The sequence below is a fragment of the Molothrus aeneus genome, chromosome 20 (genome assembly GCF_037042795.1).
Source record: "Molothrus aeneus isolate 106 chromosome 20, BPBGC_Maene_1.0, whole genome shotgun sequence".
In the NCBI taxonomy this organism is placed as follows: domain Eukaryota; kingdom Metazoa; phylum Chordata; class Aves; order Passeriformes; family Icteridae; genus Molothrus; species Molothrus aeneus.
In genome coordinates, this window is record NC_089665.1 from 4,347,788 (window position 1) to 4,363,656 (window position 15,869).

A 15,869-nucleotide genomic window follows, 5' to 3' on the forward strand; every position below is an offset into this window, starting at 1 on the left:
TGTGTGTCGTATTAAATGGTGTAGCCAAAAGATTTCCATGTTAAGGCTTCAACAGCAGTGCTCAGTTTGGAGTGTTTTATTCATCCAAGTGCTGTTAACCCTCAGTTGGTCCCTTTCAGAACTGTCTTTGGAGACATTTAGAAGGAGGATACCCGAGAAGATGGAGAAATCTTTGTGTGAAGAGTGGACTAAGCAGCTGAAGAGTTGCCACAGGCTTTCAGGGCATCATCAAATCTATGCAAGTCCTTCAGATGAACAAGCCCCCCTCTGAAATGTTTAATCCAGGCAGGATTGTTGGAAAGTGTAATTAAAGGCCTCCCTCCAGGTGGGATTCTTCAGTGATTCCTGAGCCTTTTCTGGGGCTATGCTGATGTCTGTATAGCCAGAGGTGGTCCAATCCAAATACTTATCAATACAGGTTTAAATCCCACCTCTTAGGTCAGTGGGTACATCCAGCTAGTCCAGATGTTTCTCATCAATGCCACCCCATCCTTATGAGTCCTTTTATTCCCTTTTTCCCTGATTTCTCCTAAATGCTACAGCAATCTCTCTATTTGCTTTATTTTGCTGGAGTGCCTTTTGTAGACCTATGTTCCTTAGATGCAGACACACAAAATATTTTGTACTTTTATGGCACGTTCCATTGAAGAAAGAGCCTTTTAGAAGAGCTGGAAGAGAAGGAATTATCAGCAATATACAAGGCTGAGCAACTTCAAAGAGACAGCTTGATTTGCCTGGGGATGCACAAAAATCAGCAAAAGAAAGGAAAAAATGGAACATTTATCTCCTATCTCACTTTAGCTTTTTTTTTCTTCTATAAAGTATATTTCCTTTGCTTATTCATGACGCCTTTAAGAATACCAAAAATCTTCTGACCTTCTTATAAAAAATAACTGAAGACAAACATCTGGTGTAAAATCAATACTTCTTAGTAGGCAAAAAGATCAAACAAACTCATTTTCTGTAGAATCTGTCTGATCCTCTCAAAAAGGCTTGCTGCTGAGATAGCTTCCCTACCTCACACAGGCAGCATGAAGAAGCTCCTTTCTCCTCTGAGACCACAGGAGGTTTTACATTATGCTGTTAACCTCTCTCAGATCATCCCCTCCATGCACAATCCCAGTCACATTTACATGCAGGCATAATGTCACTCAGCCCACTTGATGCCACTTACATCTCCTTGTTGCTATGGGGAACACTGATAAGGAACCAATTAGCAAATAAAATATTTGAGGCCGAATGTGAAAGCCACTGCTCGGTGGATTTGTGTGTGATAGGCAGTGACATTTCATTTGGCATTTGTCCTTACCTAGCTGAGCCTCTTCCACTGCAACCTCAGCCACATTCTGTGTAGTCAAAACATGCCCTTCTTGGGATTTAGAGGCTTAGACCTGCAACTGTATGTGACCCCGGGGAATTTTTACAGCTCTCGGGAGAAGTGGGAGAGCTTGGAAAGCGCTTTTGCAGCATGGAAGTGCCAAGAGCACCATCCAGTGCTTGAGCTGAGTAAACACACAAGAACTCGGTGGCGCTGGGACAGAGGCAGCTCTGCACAGCCCACGGTCCAGCTGCACCTGCTGGGATGCACAAGGAGTTCATGGAAAGAGACTCCAGCCAGTTAGAGGGAACTTATAAGGGAAGGTTGGCAGGGCTTTCATCCTCTCGGGAGGGCAGGAAACGACCGAGAAGGTCACATCTTTTAAAGAAGAGCTGTATTCTGAGTTGGAGTTACTGACTGAGGGAGCAAGAGATACAAGGAAGGAGGAAAGTGAGGTGGCAATAGATGGGGCAGTTAAGAAAAGTAGGTGAATTAAATCCATGATGGAGAGGAGAGAAAACTGGGCCAGATACTTATCCTGTTATCCTTCCCCTTTGCAGAGTTGAATCAGCAGAAAGAGACTAGGAGAGTGCACTGGCAGCTGAGAAAATAAAGTGACTTCAGCTGCCACTGCACCGTCTCAACAGTCTGGTACTCTTTAACAAATGTGGGTAGTCCTGGATTTCAAGAATTAAAATAATTTGGAGAAAGGTTTTGCACAGATGTGTGCACTAAGTAGTAATTTTTAGTACATATGGCTACAGATTGTTAATGGGCTAGAGAGAAGGAACTTATATTGGAAAACAAGGAGTCCATGGGGCTAAAAATGGGCATAGACAAAAATAATTGTTATCTGTAAAGAAGTGATACCCAAGTAAATGTCCTAGAAAAAGGATAGAACTTTTCTATGGACTAGGAGCTATGCAATAATCTGTGAAAACTCCAGGTCAGCAAGGAAATATGAATTTGGTATATTATGAACCAGATATGTATTAATCAGAGATGAGGAGTGCTCCAGTTTAGCACAATGTTTGTGGTAATATACCCTCCCCAAAACAAGACTTTGGGCATAATTTGGAAATGTTGTAATCCAAGACAGCTCCTCTGTTGTGTTCAGTGTTCCCAGGAACAGCTTAGCATATGTTTGCTCTTACTCTTTTTATATTGAACTTGCAAAGAGAGCAAAAATCACTTCTTTGATTAATATTAAGCAGTGTTTTGTTTGTGCCCTGTGGCAGAAATGCCCAGATGGAGTGGGCTGGATACTGAAAACACGAGAAGCATTTAATGTTCTGTGGAGCTCTGTTAAAGTAGTCTGAATAGAACATCTGGTATCAAATATTTGGATAAATCAGTTTCTGCAAGTATTTGGACCTGCTCTGGGTCTGTGCTTTGTTCCAGCTTTGCATTCCCTCTCTTCCTTCCTTGTTGCTAGAGCCAATAGATGATGGTTTATTGCCTGGTGCAGCCCATTAAAGTGCCTTTGTTGGGGCTTGGCAATTAGCTGAGCAGAAAGAGTGTAAAAATCACTTTGACATCTGTGGGGTTGAAATGGCAACACCGACTTAAGATCTCCCTGAAAGGTTTTTTATCTGTCCACAAGGCGATGGAGAAAGAAGAAAGAAAGGTTATCCAGAGGTTTTGGGAAGATATTGTCTGAGGTGTCTGCAGAGTGGGACCCTGTTTGAGAGCTCTGGTCTGTGTAAAATGTGCCTGCCCACCACAGGGCCCTCCTGGGGATATATCCATGCAGCACCTGCCTGCCAGGGAAGGTGAGTGCTACCCCACAGCTCAGCACTTCCAAATGCCACTGCCAGCCCAGCCTTATGTGCAAGGAAAACTCCTGCAGAGCTGAGGAATGTGAAAACAGGAGTGTGGTGTGTCACAGGACTGATGCCACTCGACAGATGGAGGTGCCCATGGTGCAGTCACACAACATTCCACAGCCCCAGTCTTCTTCCCAAAACCCTCCCACTGCTGGGCACAGTGAGGAGGGGCAGCTCTCACATCACCAGCTCTGACTGCAGAGGTGACTTAAGGGCTGGTCCACATGAACCACCTGTGGCCCTGATTTTTTAAGATTTTTTAAGCCTTCTGATGTTTATATTCTTGTAACAAAGTTTCTCACACACTTTCTGTAAATAACTTATTGTTCTGCATTCTTTTATGGAGGAGGAGAAATTTGATGGATTGTTGGTTTGTCCAGTGTCGTTGGAGAGGTGGCACTGTCACCCTCCAGTCCACTGTCACTCTTGGAAATCTATAAATGTTGGAGTCAGAAAAGTAAAGGCCCCTTTTTTACCTTAGAGATTCCAGTGTCCATGTCATTTTATTTCGTGTCCTAGAGCAACAATCACCCAATTTAGAAGTGTTTGAGATGAATCCTTTCACTTTAGGAAATGTTTCAGATTAATCCTTTTACTTTAGGAAGTGTTTCAGCTAAGGAAGGCTGAGTACACAGAGCTACTGTTACTCTGAGACTTTGGACATTTGGCTTCACTCCTGGACAGATTTTCCTAGGAGTGGTGTTTTCCCCTGTAAATTTTACCAAATTTACCTGCTTAGAGGCTCTGACTCCTGATCTATGACCAAAGCCATGAAAGAGCACCAAATGGGAATTCCTAAATTGCACAATTGAGAGTATTGTAAAGCAACTGTTTCATGTATAGTAACCAAGAAAAATGTCTCACAATGTAACATTCTCTGCTACTAAGAAAATAAGGTACTTTGAGTTACATTCCTATGTTTAAAGGGCTGGATTTCTTCTCTTTTGTCTTGTTTTCAGGCTTGATACATCAAGAAAACTTCAGAGGAGTTGTTACTGCCTCATACCAATGGTAAGGCGAAAGAGAAGCAAGTTATTCATGTTTAATGTTGTTTTGTGCCAGATGTTTTGCTGGTAGAAATCCATAGCTCCACAGGCATCAATTTCTTCAGGATCTGGAATGTTTGACACAATTTTTTTTTTCTCCTTTCTGGATGGTTTGTAAAGGAAGCTGCTTGGTTTTGCAATATTGAATATTCACGCTGAGAAGTTATAAGCAAAAACAAAATAATGAGAGACAGGGTCTCTAATAAGCTTCCTGTCACATGAGGCTGTGGTTCTGGTGAAGCAGATGTGGTTGCTGACTTGTTTCCAAAATGTTTGTTGAGTGGTGATTAGATTCTGTCATAGTGATATTATATCTCTGTGATCTCATTCAATACAAGTAGTTCTGCAAACAGTGAAATATTTTTTTCCTATGGATTTAGGCATGGATTCTCTGATGTCTAATGGGGATTTAATTCATTTTAGCCTGTTTCTTCAATGAGAAATGAATAATCTGTCTTAACTTGGCTGTCTATTTTCACAGAACTTGCAGGAATTAAATATTGTAAGTTCTAAAAATCTGAGTGGGAATTATGAACCAGTTCCAACACCGTTTGGGGCCAATTCATATAAACAAACATAAACATGAGTCTCATTTTTTTTACAAAAGCAAAAGGTAAGAATCAATCTTTATTACTTTGTATTTCCACATTACCTGCTTGATTCTCTTCTGGTTTATTTGTAATCAACCCTAGAAGATATCTTTATTTATAAAGCTTTATGAAATATGGGACTTTTTTCCACATTGAATGCATATTAAGTCATCATTAATTTATGCTTGTTACAGGCCACACAAGAGGTCACATTCTCTTTTCATTGCCCTTGCTGAAGCATGGCAAAGAGGTGACATGCATTTTAACTTACATGTTTGCACAGGCAAGTGCAGAGAAAACTAATTCTAAAGGAAAAATTATCTATTCTATCACCAGTTCTGGTGAAGGAAATGTAGAATTAAAATTATCTTTGGGATTGCTGAGTCCAGTCTTCTGCTCTGTAGTGAGCCAAGTTTCCATTTTTTTTCATAAACAGCTTAGTGCTATTCAAACATATGCTCTTTCCTCCTTGTTCCCTCTCCTATTCTCCCAGTTACCCTCTTTATTTGGTGTTTGTTCCAGAATTTCCCTCTTTTGATGGGGAAAAAAAACCTTTTAATTTCCATGGTCAGTTTAGGCATGTTTCTCTTGTTCTGTGAACATCCTAAAAAATTAATTACTGCAGGTAGCCATGTCTGTATAGGGAATAAGGGAGGAAAACCCTTAGAAGAAAGAAAATCTTCACTTGGGTAAATCCTTAAGACTCAAGTCTGTTGGAAACTAGGCTTTAACAGCACTTAGCATAAAGTGTTTGTGTATCTGATACTACCAGGTTTTTCTGGGACTGGCAAATGAATTATTTAGTAATGGAAACTGCATGTGCATGTGTTTGGCTTCTGTAGGTTCACGTGATAGAAAACTGTAAGAATGTCTGTAGGGATCACAACTGCACAAATTTGTGTCTTATACCCTATGTCTTAACAGGACTCCGAAATTCCCATTTAGCTGGGTACAAGAGAGAGAACAGAGTGGCAAGTCTCAGCTTTTATTGCTAATGCTTTAATGCAAAATAACATTTATGGTCTGTAGATTTGGTTCTGTGCAAGCCTGTGCGACTTAAAATTTATTACACCACTTCATATCCATGCATCTCTCTCCTGTTCCTGGATATAAAAGAAATTAAAGGTCCAAAAGGTTACCTTTATGTTAATAGAGCCAGATATACCCAATATTTGCCTTCCCTGGACAAAGGAATTGGATCAAGGACGGGCTTGTCCTGTTAGCATGTGACAGTGTCAGCCCTGTGTACTGCAAAGCTTCATGGAGCCTTAGAGAATAAAAAAGAAAAAAGCCAAGTACAGGCTCAATGGAAAACAGATGGAGTTTTCATTAGATATTACTTTTAATGATCTGCTTGAAAAGTAAAGATACACCATTCTGAGCAGAAGGGCCTCATAATAGCTGTGTTTGGGTCCCAGGCTCATTAACTTAGCTACAGATAAGCAAGACTGCAAGATCTTTGTATCATTAGAGGTTCCAGTCAGGCTTGCCTACCATTATTAGAATTCCAAACACAGCAGAAATATTTTGGAGCCTTAACAATAATTTATCCTGAAGATGTATCTTTATTTAATGATTCAGAGTTGTTATTATGGGCCTGGCACTCAGTTGCTCAGTTTCTGGAGTATTACCATTTAACCTAGGTCAGGATAAAAATCCTGGAATATTCATTGCAGGGCAGACCTGAGGGCCTGTTCTTTACAGTGCTCTTGGGTGTGACTGTCCCAAATGGTGTCACTGCTCTGAGAGGTGACCCCAGCAGTTCTACAAAACCTGAAGATCCCTCCTAAAAAGAGGGACCCTGCAATCTGTGCCTCTGGGTACTAAATCAACTTTTGACATGTAAAGAACAATGCAATCCCAGGGTTTTAGGAGTAGATGCTTGCTGCCAAACCACAAGAAATGCTTTTGTCTGGAACTCATGGAGCAGTAACATAGCAGTGGAGGGTGTACCCTTGTCTGTTATTCCCTCTGAGCAATTTCTCAGAGACTTGTTACCAGGATTCAGATAGATTTCATGGAACTAGGAGAGAAATAGGCTTTGATTTCCTTACAAAAGGAGGGAGAGACAATAGAACTCAGCAAAACGTGGCATTTTTTTATTTCTGTCTGACAGTTATGCAAGCAAAACTCAGTGCCCATCTTCAGGCAGGACTCTCTAAAGTACTGAGACTCATGTGAGAACATTTGTGTTATCTTTCTTCTGGTGTGAGTTGATAAAACTGCTTCATTTCCTCTGCATATGTGTATATGTCTTCAGCTGATCTCCAGCTGGGGAGCACAAATCAGAATCCAAGTTCCTCAAAGTTCAAGGAAGTCTGGAGCTGATGTTCTGGTTCACTGCCATCTCTGCAGAAAAATACCTGCATGAATAAATTTTTTAAAAGCCTCATTTTCCTAGGAGACAGACTAGAAGGATCCAGTCCAGTGACAATCTTCACAAACTGCTAATTAAACAGTGTTATGGAGCCAGGTTTTTCCCACTCTGTTAGAAACCTTCTTTAACTTCCACACTAGAGTTATTGGTTGGCTAGTTTGTTCACATTTGTATTGTGCCAAAGCTGCCTTTTAGTTTAGATTATTACACACAAACTGAATGCATTAGATTTCCTCTGCTTTTTGTATCTTTCTGGAAAAAAAAAAGAAAAAACAAACCCCAAAATTTGTGTTCAAGGTCAAATTATTTCTACATGCAATTTAAGGGCAGGGGGAGAATAAGCAAAAGGAGCAGATGGTGAGAGCTTTATAGTTAGGTTTGTGTACCTTAGTTACAATGGCCCAACCCTTTTCCAACAACATTTCTGCTCTTCTGATTGCTCCTGTTACCTCATGTCCAAGTAATTGCAGCGGATTTCTTTGTGATTTATTTGCAGACATCAAGGATATCCCCCTGCTATGTTGCTAGAGTGAAAAAAACAACACTTATACAATTGTTTATTTCTTCTTCAGCCATTCAGTGGCCTTTTCCTGACTCATTGTATTATTTTTTTGAGCATGGGTGGCCAAACCTGAACAAGCCAGTTCCATCATAGAGATGATTCCAGCATGAGGTGAGAGGTTCCCACTTTAGTTTGTGAAGAATTTTCACAGGGTGAATTCTCAGCAAATTCTAAGCAGGTGCCTTTCCAAGGTGTCTAGTTATGCAAAGCTCAGTCACCCAACTTGTCCTAAGTAAATAACCTGTATGGATCAATGCAAAAATGCACACCTGAGGTGACAAAAGGCTTGATTTGTACAGGGGAGTTAACCCCTGCACTGCCTGGGGAGCAGCACATGGTGTCTGGTACTCCTGGGTGCCATGGTGTCCATGTGTGCACACAGCACAGCTGGGGCAATTACTGCTGCAGTGTTTCCAGCACCTTGGGGAAGGCAACCTCTCAATAAAATAAATTGGTATTTGGCAGATCTTTGCTGTGCCAAGTATTCCACCAGTGGAAAATTCTGGAGAAGTGATAAGAGGAAATGCAAGTGACCTCCAGAGCAAGGTACTCCTGTTGAGAAAAGTTGAGTTGTTTAAGATGTGATTTTAAGAGGTCCTGGATACCTTTTAGAAGTTGCTTCTTAAAGCATCTGAGTGTCAGCACCCTAGATATTTTAAACTGAGCATGCAAAACCCCAGCATGGACAGGCACTCTTCAATGAGGGGGCCTACATGACTCCCTTTAGTCACTTGGCAGCACAATAATGGAAATAGGAACGTGGGATTTCTTATGTCTATTGTGTCCATTAGAACAATACTGCTGAGAGCAACTGAGACCAAAGGCCTGGCCTTCAAAATATATGACTTGAAAAGAAAGCTGCATTTTTTTGGTAAGGTCCAAATGTGTTTCATTCAGCTTTGCTGCTACTCCCAAAGTTTAGTTGTAAACAAGTCACACATCTGGGTAGCACTGCCTGTAACTGCCTTCACCCTTAGCAGGAATTACTGGGTTCACAATGTTCTGTGTGTGCAGAAAACAGCTTGTAAGAGGTAACCTGAGCAAACTCTTACAACTGAAGAGCTTAAATATCTTCAATGACCAGCCTGCAAAGTAGCCACGATGTTTAACTTTATAAGTATAATCCTAAAGTCTTAAAATTCTGCATTTTAGCCCTGCAGAGTTCCTCTGATTCTGACTGCTCCCTATCAAATTTCCATGCTAACTCTTTGTCCAGACAGGTCTGCTGTCCAGAGCAATGATGTCCTAACTGCTTTTGTGGGAGGTGAGTGTGAACTTGAGTAGAACTCACGTACAGCTATAAAGGGTTTTGTAGCTATACAGCAATGAAACTTTGAAAACCATTTCTGTACATCATAAACAAATGAAGTAAGCTGTCAGAATTATCATTACTCAGTGCCAAAATAATGTTGCCACCTGAATAACTTCTGTTGAAGTGACAGGTTGTTTTCTCACTGCATGGTTGGCATATCCTGGAAGCTGGATTCTGCACTCTGGAGGCTGAATTTATTTGTATTAATTAATGTTTAAAATGTTCTATGCTCCTGATTCCAGCCTCAGTTTCCAAAACCATGACAGAAAAACCACTGGAAAAAATACCCACTGAATTCCAGTATGGACAGGGATCCACAGAAAGGGATAGGGAACTTGGAGACTCCCAATTTGTGCACAGCTGATACAAAGCCAGGGTTTGGAGTTCATGGCTGCTGACAGGATGAGAAGGGGACATGACCTGTTCACTCTAAGAGACTGAGGACACATGGAGAAGGCTACATTTTGGAGGAGTTGACAGACTTCACTGGTTGTCTGCCTTTCTCTTCTTGGAACAGCCATTCCAAAAAGCCTTTACAAACTTCCCAGCATGGTGGTGAGGTCCTCAGCATGGAAGAATAAAATAAGAGTGCTCTTTCTGCAGAGCTGCTGTTCTCCTCTGCTCATAGACTGTTCCTACTCCCGAGCACACACCATGCCAGCTGATTTGTGGCTGATTGCCACATGCTCCCAGGTTTCTTTACACTTCCCTGCCACTCCCTGGCAGAAATAGGACAGAGCACAGAAGGGCCCCTCATGAACCACCTGGCCTCAGGCACAGAGACACAGCTGTCCCCACAGTCTGAGTAACACCAGGATGGGGCATCTCCTGGGGCTCTGCAGGCTCTGAGAGCCCAGAAAGGCAGAGACAGAGACCCCATGGGTGTTCCTTGGCATTCCCACACCTCTCTCCTTGCTGGGTGTCCCCGATGGCCTTTGTAAATCATTAATGAAAGATACTTCTGAATAAATACTTTCTCTGTTGTCTTCTCCAGTACTAAGGATTAATTTTGCATGAGTCTATGCCTTTACTGCTCTTCAGCAGTGACAGAAATTCATTTCTTGGCCAGATTTTATGAATGATGTTCCATATTTATTGTGTTTTTATGACCTTTTTGGATGATACAAAGTCGAGTCTAGACATCTGTCTTTGGTTCTAACACCATTTTTCTTCTCTGATGAACAGTGTGTTGCAGTCTATAGATACCTGTAACTTACAACTTTTTTTGAGTTTAAAGTAAGATCATGATTAACATTTTATATGAAACAAGGTGGTGAACAGGAGAGTTCATAGACTTTTAAACCCTGGAATCACCCAAACAGTTTTACATTCCAAGTAAAATATTTGGTAGGTTTCACACCAGTCTTTTACCAGTGAATATCACAATATTGCTGTTGGGAAAAACTGAATTTATTAAGGCAGTATATTTTAAAAATTGGCTCCAGCACCACACAGCTGGAAACAAGGAAAAAGTAATCTAAGGCAGCATGTAAAAAACTGTTCTCTCATTAGACTGTGTATTTTTAATAACTGCCTCCAACAGACCACCCTATGACACTGATTGCAAGCACAGAAAGCCTGATTGTTCAAAAGCCATGTAAATGAGACAGATATTGAAATGCCAACCTCCCACTATTCACCTCCAACCTATTATTTTCATCTTTTTCTGCTTATTTCACTTGTTTATTTCCTGGTGTCCTTTTCACTGGTGTTTTCCTTCAGTTCCACCCTCTTTGCCTCCCAGAACCAACTGCAGCTTTTAGCTTTAGTGGCAGAGCAGGAACTGTTCAGAGATTGTTTAATCTTTCACCTCACATGCCACTTGCACAAGGACAGGCTACTCACTGCTCAGAGATGAACTATGAAAATAACAAAAATAGTAGATTAATTAAGCTGGATCATCAAGAAACCCAAGAATCTCCTACTTCTGTTGCCTTGCACTAAAATACATTAAGTACTTCCTGGTTTATAACATAATTTCTCTAAAGGATGTTTATTAAAAGACAGTGCCAATGTGGTGTCATTCCTTTGGCTACTTGGGTCCAAGTTTTTGTAAATGTCTCTTTTTGTAGGCTGAAATATGCTACAACTTTATCACTATTTCCCTTACTAAAAATAAAACAAGTTGCTAAGAGTTGCACAAACCCATAATTAACTTCTCCTTTGAGAACAAAGAGGATGCATTTAAAAAATGTTTTTATTGCCTTCGTAATACATGTTACAAAAAAAAAAGTCTTCTGCAGCAAAACACACAAAGAACAGGAACGAGTGCAAACCAAACAAATCAGAAAGTAAATTATCTAGGAAACCACTTATTTCAATGCAAGAGGGAACAGTAAAGTTTTGAAACAGCTTTTCCTCCTCTGGAGAATGCAGAACTTATTGGAGCTCCTGACATAAGTCAGAATATTGCATTAAACCAAGATTTCAATTCCTTCCTCCCAGAGAGACCTAAACATTGTCCTATAGGAGAGGATATGTATTGTATTTGAATATCTGTATAGAGGCCTTGCCCCAGAGGTCCCAGTTGCCCTCGATGGGCTGCAGCTGTGATGTCCTTGATTGGGCTGCAGCTGTGACCAATGAAGAGAACTGGGATAAAAGGGGGTGGGTTAGCCAGTCAGGGAGAGCCTTGGAGGATCCCTGACCTGAGAGAGAACAGCATGCAGAAGAAAGAGTCCATGCTGTGAAGATCTGCAGCCATGAGAATACACCCAAGAGGTATAGACTTTAGAAATCTAATAACAACAATATGGGACTCTAGAAATAATAGAAGAACAACATTGTCCTCACAACATGTTCATTTTGTTGGAATAGAAGAAAAACTTAAGTCTTGAGAAAGACTGCAACCTGCTCTGTCCTGCCAAGGCAATGGCTGTGCACTGTGCTCTCCTCAAGAGAAAGACAAGGACAACTTGGAACATAAAAACATGGATTCTACACCATGACTTCTCAGATCTCTATTCCAATCACTTTGTACTTCCAAAGACAAGCCTTCTCCAGCTAACATGAGCACCTTGCCCAGATGCTTCAGCAGAACTCCAGTGTCTTAGTTCTGTCAGGTTTTCTTTTCCAAGCTGCCCTGCACAGAGGAATTCTGAAGACGTGACCCATACCTTTATTTTTGGGCCACACTAACATAGTAACACCTTCCTGTGTCTCTGATGCCAAAGTGCAGCTACAAAGTTACTCAAATTCCTGGATGTGCACCCACCTCCCTGGCACCATAGTTCACTTGATGTCACCCCCCTTGTTCACAGGCTGAAGTATTTGTAGCCTGGCAAATTCTCCTTGGACAGTATAGCTTACAAAAGGAAAATAATATTTTTTCTTCCTTGTTCAGTATCTTTTTTAATATTATGAGATAATTGACATTTCTTCCCTCTCTCTGCTCTCATTTATTATGTTGATAATGCTTCTGAAGTACTTGATAAATTCCATCCGAACATCTTCAGGATCTTCCTCTAGGTTGGAATGTATCAATTTTAGCTTGTTCAGTGGATAAGCTTTGAAAGGAAATAAGAATAATTAGGTATATTCCTCTTATAAAAGAAATAGTCACAATCATGAGACAGCTCAGCTGGAATTCATTCACAACATTTGACACCTCAGAAAACACAGAGCAGGGCAAGGAGAAATGCAGCAGAGTTTGTCAGTGTTGCAAACAAATACAGCTTTTTGCCAGATTAAATTCTTCAAAGTTTATTGTTATTGAAGCATAAAGTCTGGTTTTGGTCTCACATTCAGTTAAGCAGAATTAAACAAATTGAGCACTGAACTGCAATTTTATTATTGAAGTGATATGATACTCTTTGATTACTTCAAAATTATGGAATGATATTTTTGTATTAAATATGTATTAATATAGTAATGCTTATAACAAACGTGTGCTTGTTTCAACACTGGAACAGGTTGCCCAGAAGGGAGTATGTGTTTTCACAGCCATAAATAGGCACAAATAATTTTGCAGTATCTAAGGAACCTATTGCTAATTTTAAGATGCAGCTTATTAGCCTTTTATTTCAAAGAGCTCCTGTTCGTCTGGCTGAAAAATTACAAACTTAAATGCCCTAAAAAGTGTCTGGTACAAAAAAAAAAAAAATCCAAATAAAGAACCAAACTACTACTGATGAGAAAATATGGCAGGAGTTCTAATTTCTGGCTCAGCTGCATACACACTTGGAGAAGCCACTGAAACCTTCCCTTCCCTTCCCCAGGAATATTGGTCACCTTTGAAATCCATTATTTCTGTTTTTGCCAAGCACTTCAGTGTTCTTTAATCAACAGATTTAGATGAAAAATGCAAGCCATAAGGTATTAACAATTTTAAAGGCACAAAGATCAATGAAAAACTCTGAGCTACAAATGGAGTTTTCCATCTCCTTACCCAAGGACAGGTTTTCTGTGTCCCCTGCACTGCCAGGCTTGTGATGTGCCACCAGGAGACACTGACTGTCAAGCAGAGGCTGCTGCTGCACGAAGCACGAGTACCACATCTCAATTTCTTTCAGGTGGCTGGGCAGCTCAGGGTTGAAGATTATTATTACACCATGAGAGTCCTTCATCAGAGCTGGCCAGCATGTTTCAAACCTTGAAAAACACAGAAAATTGAAAGACTGACACATTAAGAACTCAAGAACACATTAAGTACTTTTTTACTATAACATCAGTAACCTTGCCAGTTACATATCATATTCTAAATATTTTGATCTATTATGATAGTTGATCCCATCATTTTCTAATTTGATTATTTTCTGACCAAGTAGAATTTAGCCAAATGCTCACATAAACTTAATAAAACATTGCCCTAAGAATGAATCATTCTCAATTCCATCTTTCAGAAGTTAAGGCCTCAATCATATGCATACATTGTTTGAAGTCCACTCACATAATTTAATGGAGATGAGGGCAATTACAGAGTGGGCCTCTGTCTCCTGTGTCTGTAACTTCATTCCAGGAGTTGTGGACTTTACTATTTGAGTCAGTCCTTATCCAAAACAGAGTTTAGCTGTGATCATGGCAGAGAGTACCTAGTGCTTTGGATGCTTTACAGCAGAAACTATAAAAATATTTTGGGGTGAAGAGTCAGGAATACTCATGTCAAACAGATCATAGGCTTGAGCCTTAAGTATGATTATCTTGTAAACAGAACTATCAGGAGTTCAGTAACCTGGAGGAAGTAACAACGCTGGCTTACTTCTGATCACCACTGCAATCCCACAGCTCGAATCGAGACGCAGCTCCCTTGCCGTTCCCGTTGAGGTTCGGTTTCTCATACTCCAGGATCCTGCGGGATGATGGATGCACGGTGGGATGCGATGGCACCCACAGCGCCCACAGCAGAGCGCGGGGCTCGGGGACTCTCGCTCACCTGACCCCCTGCGTGGGGCTGTAGCTGCAGATCCCTTCCGTGCTCTCGGACACGAAGTTTGCCAGCACAGACTTGCCAGACTGGCACAGACAGGACACACAGAGGAATTTAATGTGCCGAAGCCACAACGTCGGTGCTCACCAAAGCCCCCCGCGCCATCCCTCCCGCTCAGCCCCGGTACGTGCAGGCCTGGTCCCGCTTCGTCCTTCCTCCTGCCTTCCCTCCTTCCCTCCCTCCGCAGCAGTGACCCCGCGGGGCTCGGCGGTGCCGTTCGGGTGCTCCCGGGGCTCCCGGCCCGCGCTCACCTCACGGGGCCCCACCAGCAGCACCTTGGCCCTCAGCATGGCGGGCGGGCACGGCGCCCCCCCGCGGCCGCTGCCCGGCAACACGCGGGGCGGCGGGAGCGCGCGGCCATTGGCTCTGCCGCCGTCACGTGACGGGAGGGGCGGGGCGCGGCGTGAGGCGGCGTGAGGGGCTGTGGGCCGTCCGCGTTCTGTCCGTGCCCCTGCTCTGTCCGCTTCGTGTCCCCGCTCTGTTACCGTTCTTTCCACGCTCTCTTTGCTGCTCTGTCCCCTTCGTGTCTCCTCTCCGTCCTCTCAGTGCCCCCGCTTCGTCCTCCTGTCCGTCCGCTGTGTCTTCACTCCGTCCCCTCAGCGTCCCTGCTGAGTCCCCTTCGTGTCCCCGGACTGTGCCCACAGCGTCCCTGCTCTGTCCCCGCAGTGTCCTTGCTTGACGGAACGAGAGGACACAGTCAGTCTTAAGGTGCACCAAATGAACTTCAGGTTGGATGTTGGGAAAAAGTTTTTCATAGAAAGAGTGATAAAGAACAAGAATGGTCTGCCCGGGGAGGTGGTGGAGTCACCATCCCTGGGTGTGTTTAACAAAGCCTGGATGTGGCACTGGGTGCCAGGGTTGAGTTGAGGTGTTAAGGCTGGGTTGGACTCGATAACCTTAAAGGTCTCTTCCAACCCAGTGATTCTGTGAATTCTGTGTGCTTTGTCCCCGCTGTCCTCTCACTGTTCCCTGCTCTGTCCCTGCTCTGCCCGGCCTGCTCGTTGGCCTGCTGGAACAAATGTGGTGTCACAGCAAAAGAGTGAAGGGATCCTTCACAATGCCTGTGCTGCTGTGGCTCAGGGCAGCTTTGGTAAGAGGGAAATCCTCCTGGCACTTCCCAGCTGCTGCTTTCAGCAGGGGACAGAATTTCCAGCCACTGAGCTGTATGACCTCTGAGCACTGATCAGAGGAGGAACAGCTGATGACTTTTGAGAGAAGTGGGAGAAAGTAGAAAGTCCCTCTCAGACTGTTTTTCTGCCCATAGATACCAATCTTTGAACCATGAGAAGATAAAGCCTATGACTCCTATGCAACCTTTCAATGAGAGATGGAACAGAGACCACCAAGCCCACTGCTGCACCCCATTGCTGGCCACATCCATGCCATGCTGCTCCTGCTCTGGCCCCAGTGCCC

The 15,869-nt window shown here is 42.6% G+C and overlaps 1 protein-coding gene across 1 annotated transcript; it reads right to left on the reverse strand.

Annotated features, from left to right (window-relative positions):
* Window positions 1-11,210: 11,210 nt before the first annotated feature.
* Window positions 11,211-14,772, reverse strand: IFT22 (intraflagellar transport 22). Its single transcript, XM_066563679.1, has 5 exons — window positions 14,708-14,772; window positions 14,403-14,482; window positions 14,229-14,318; window positions 13,419-13,621; window positions 11,211-12,537 (listed from the first exon to the last, which is right to left on the reverse strand). Exons 1-5 carry the CDS (start codon window positions 14,744-14,746, stop codon window positions 12,389-12,391), a joined length of 561 nt encoding a protein of 186 aa, XP_066419776.1. The 5' UTR covers window positions 14,747-14,772; the 3' UTR covers window positions 11,211-12,388.
* Window positions 14,773-15,869: the final 1,097 nt, after the last annotated feature.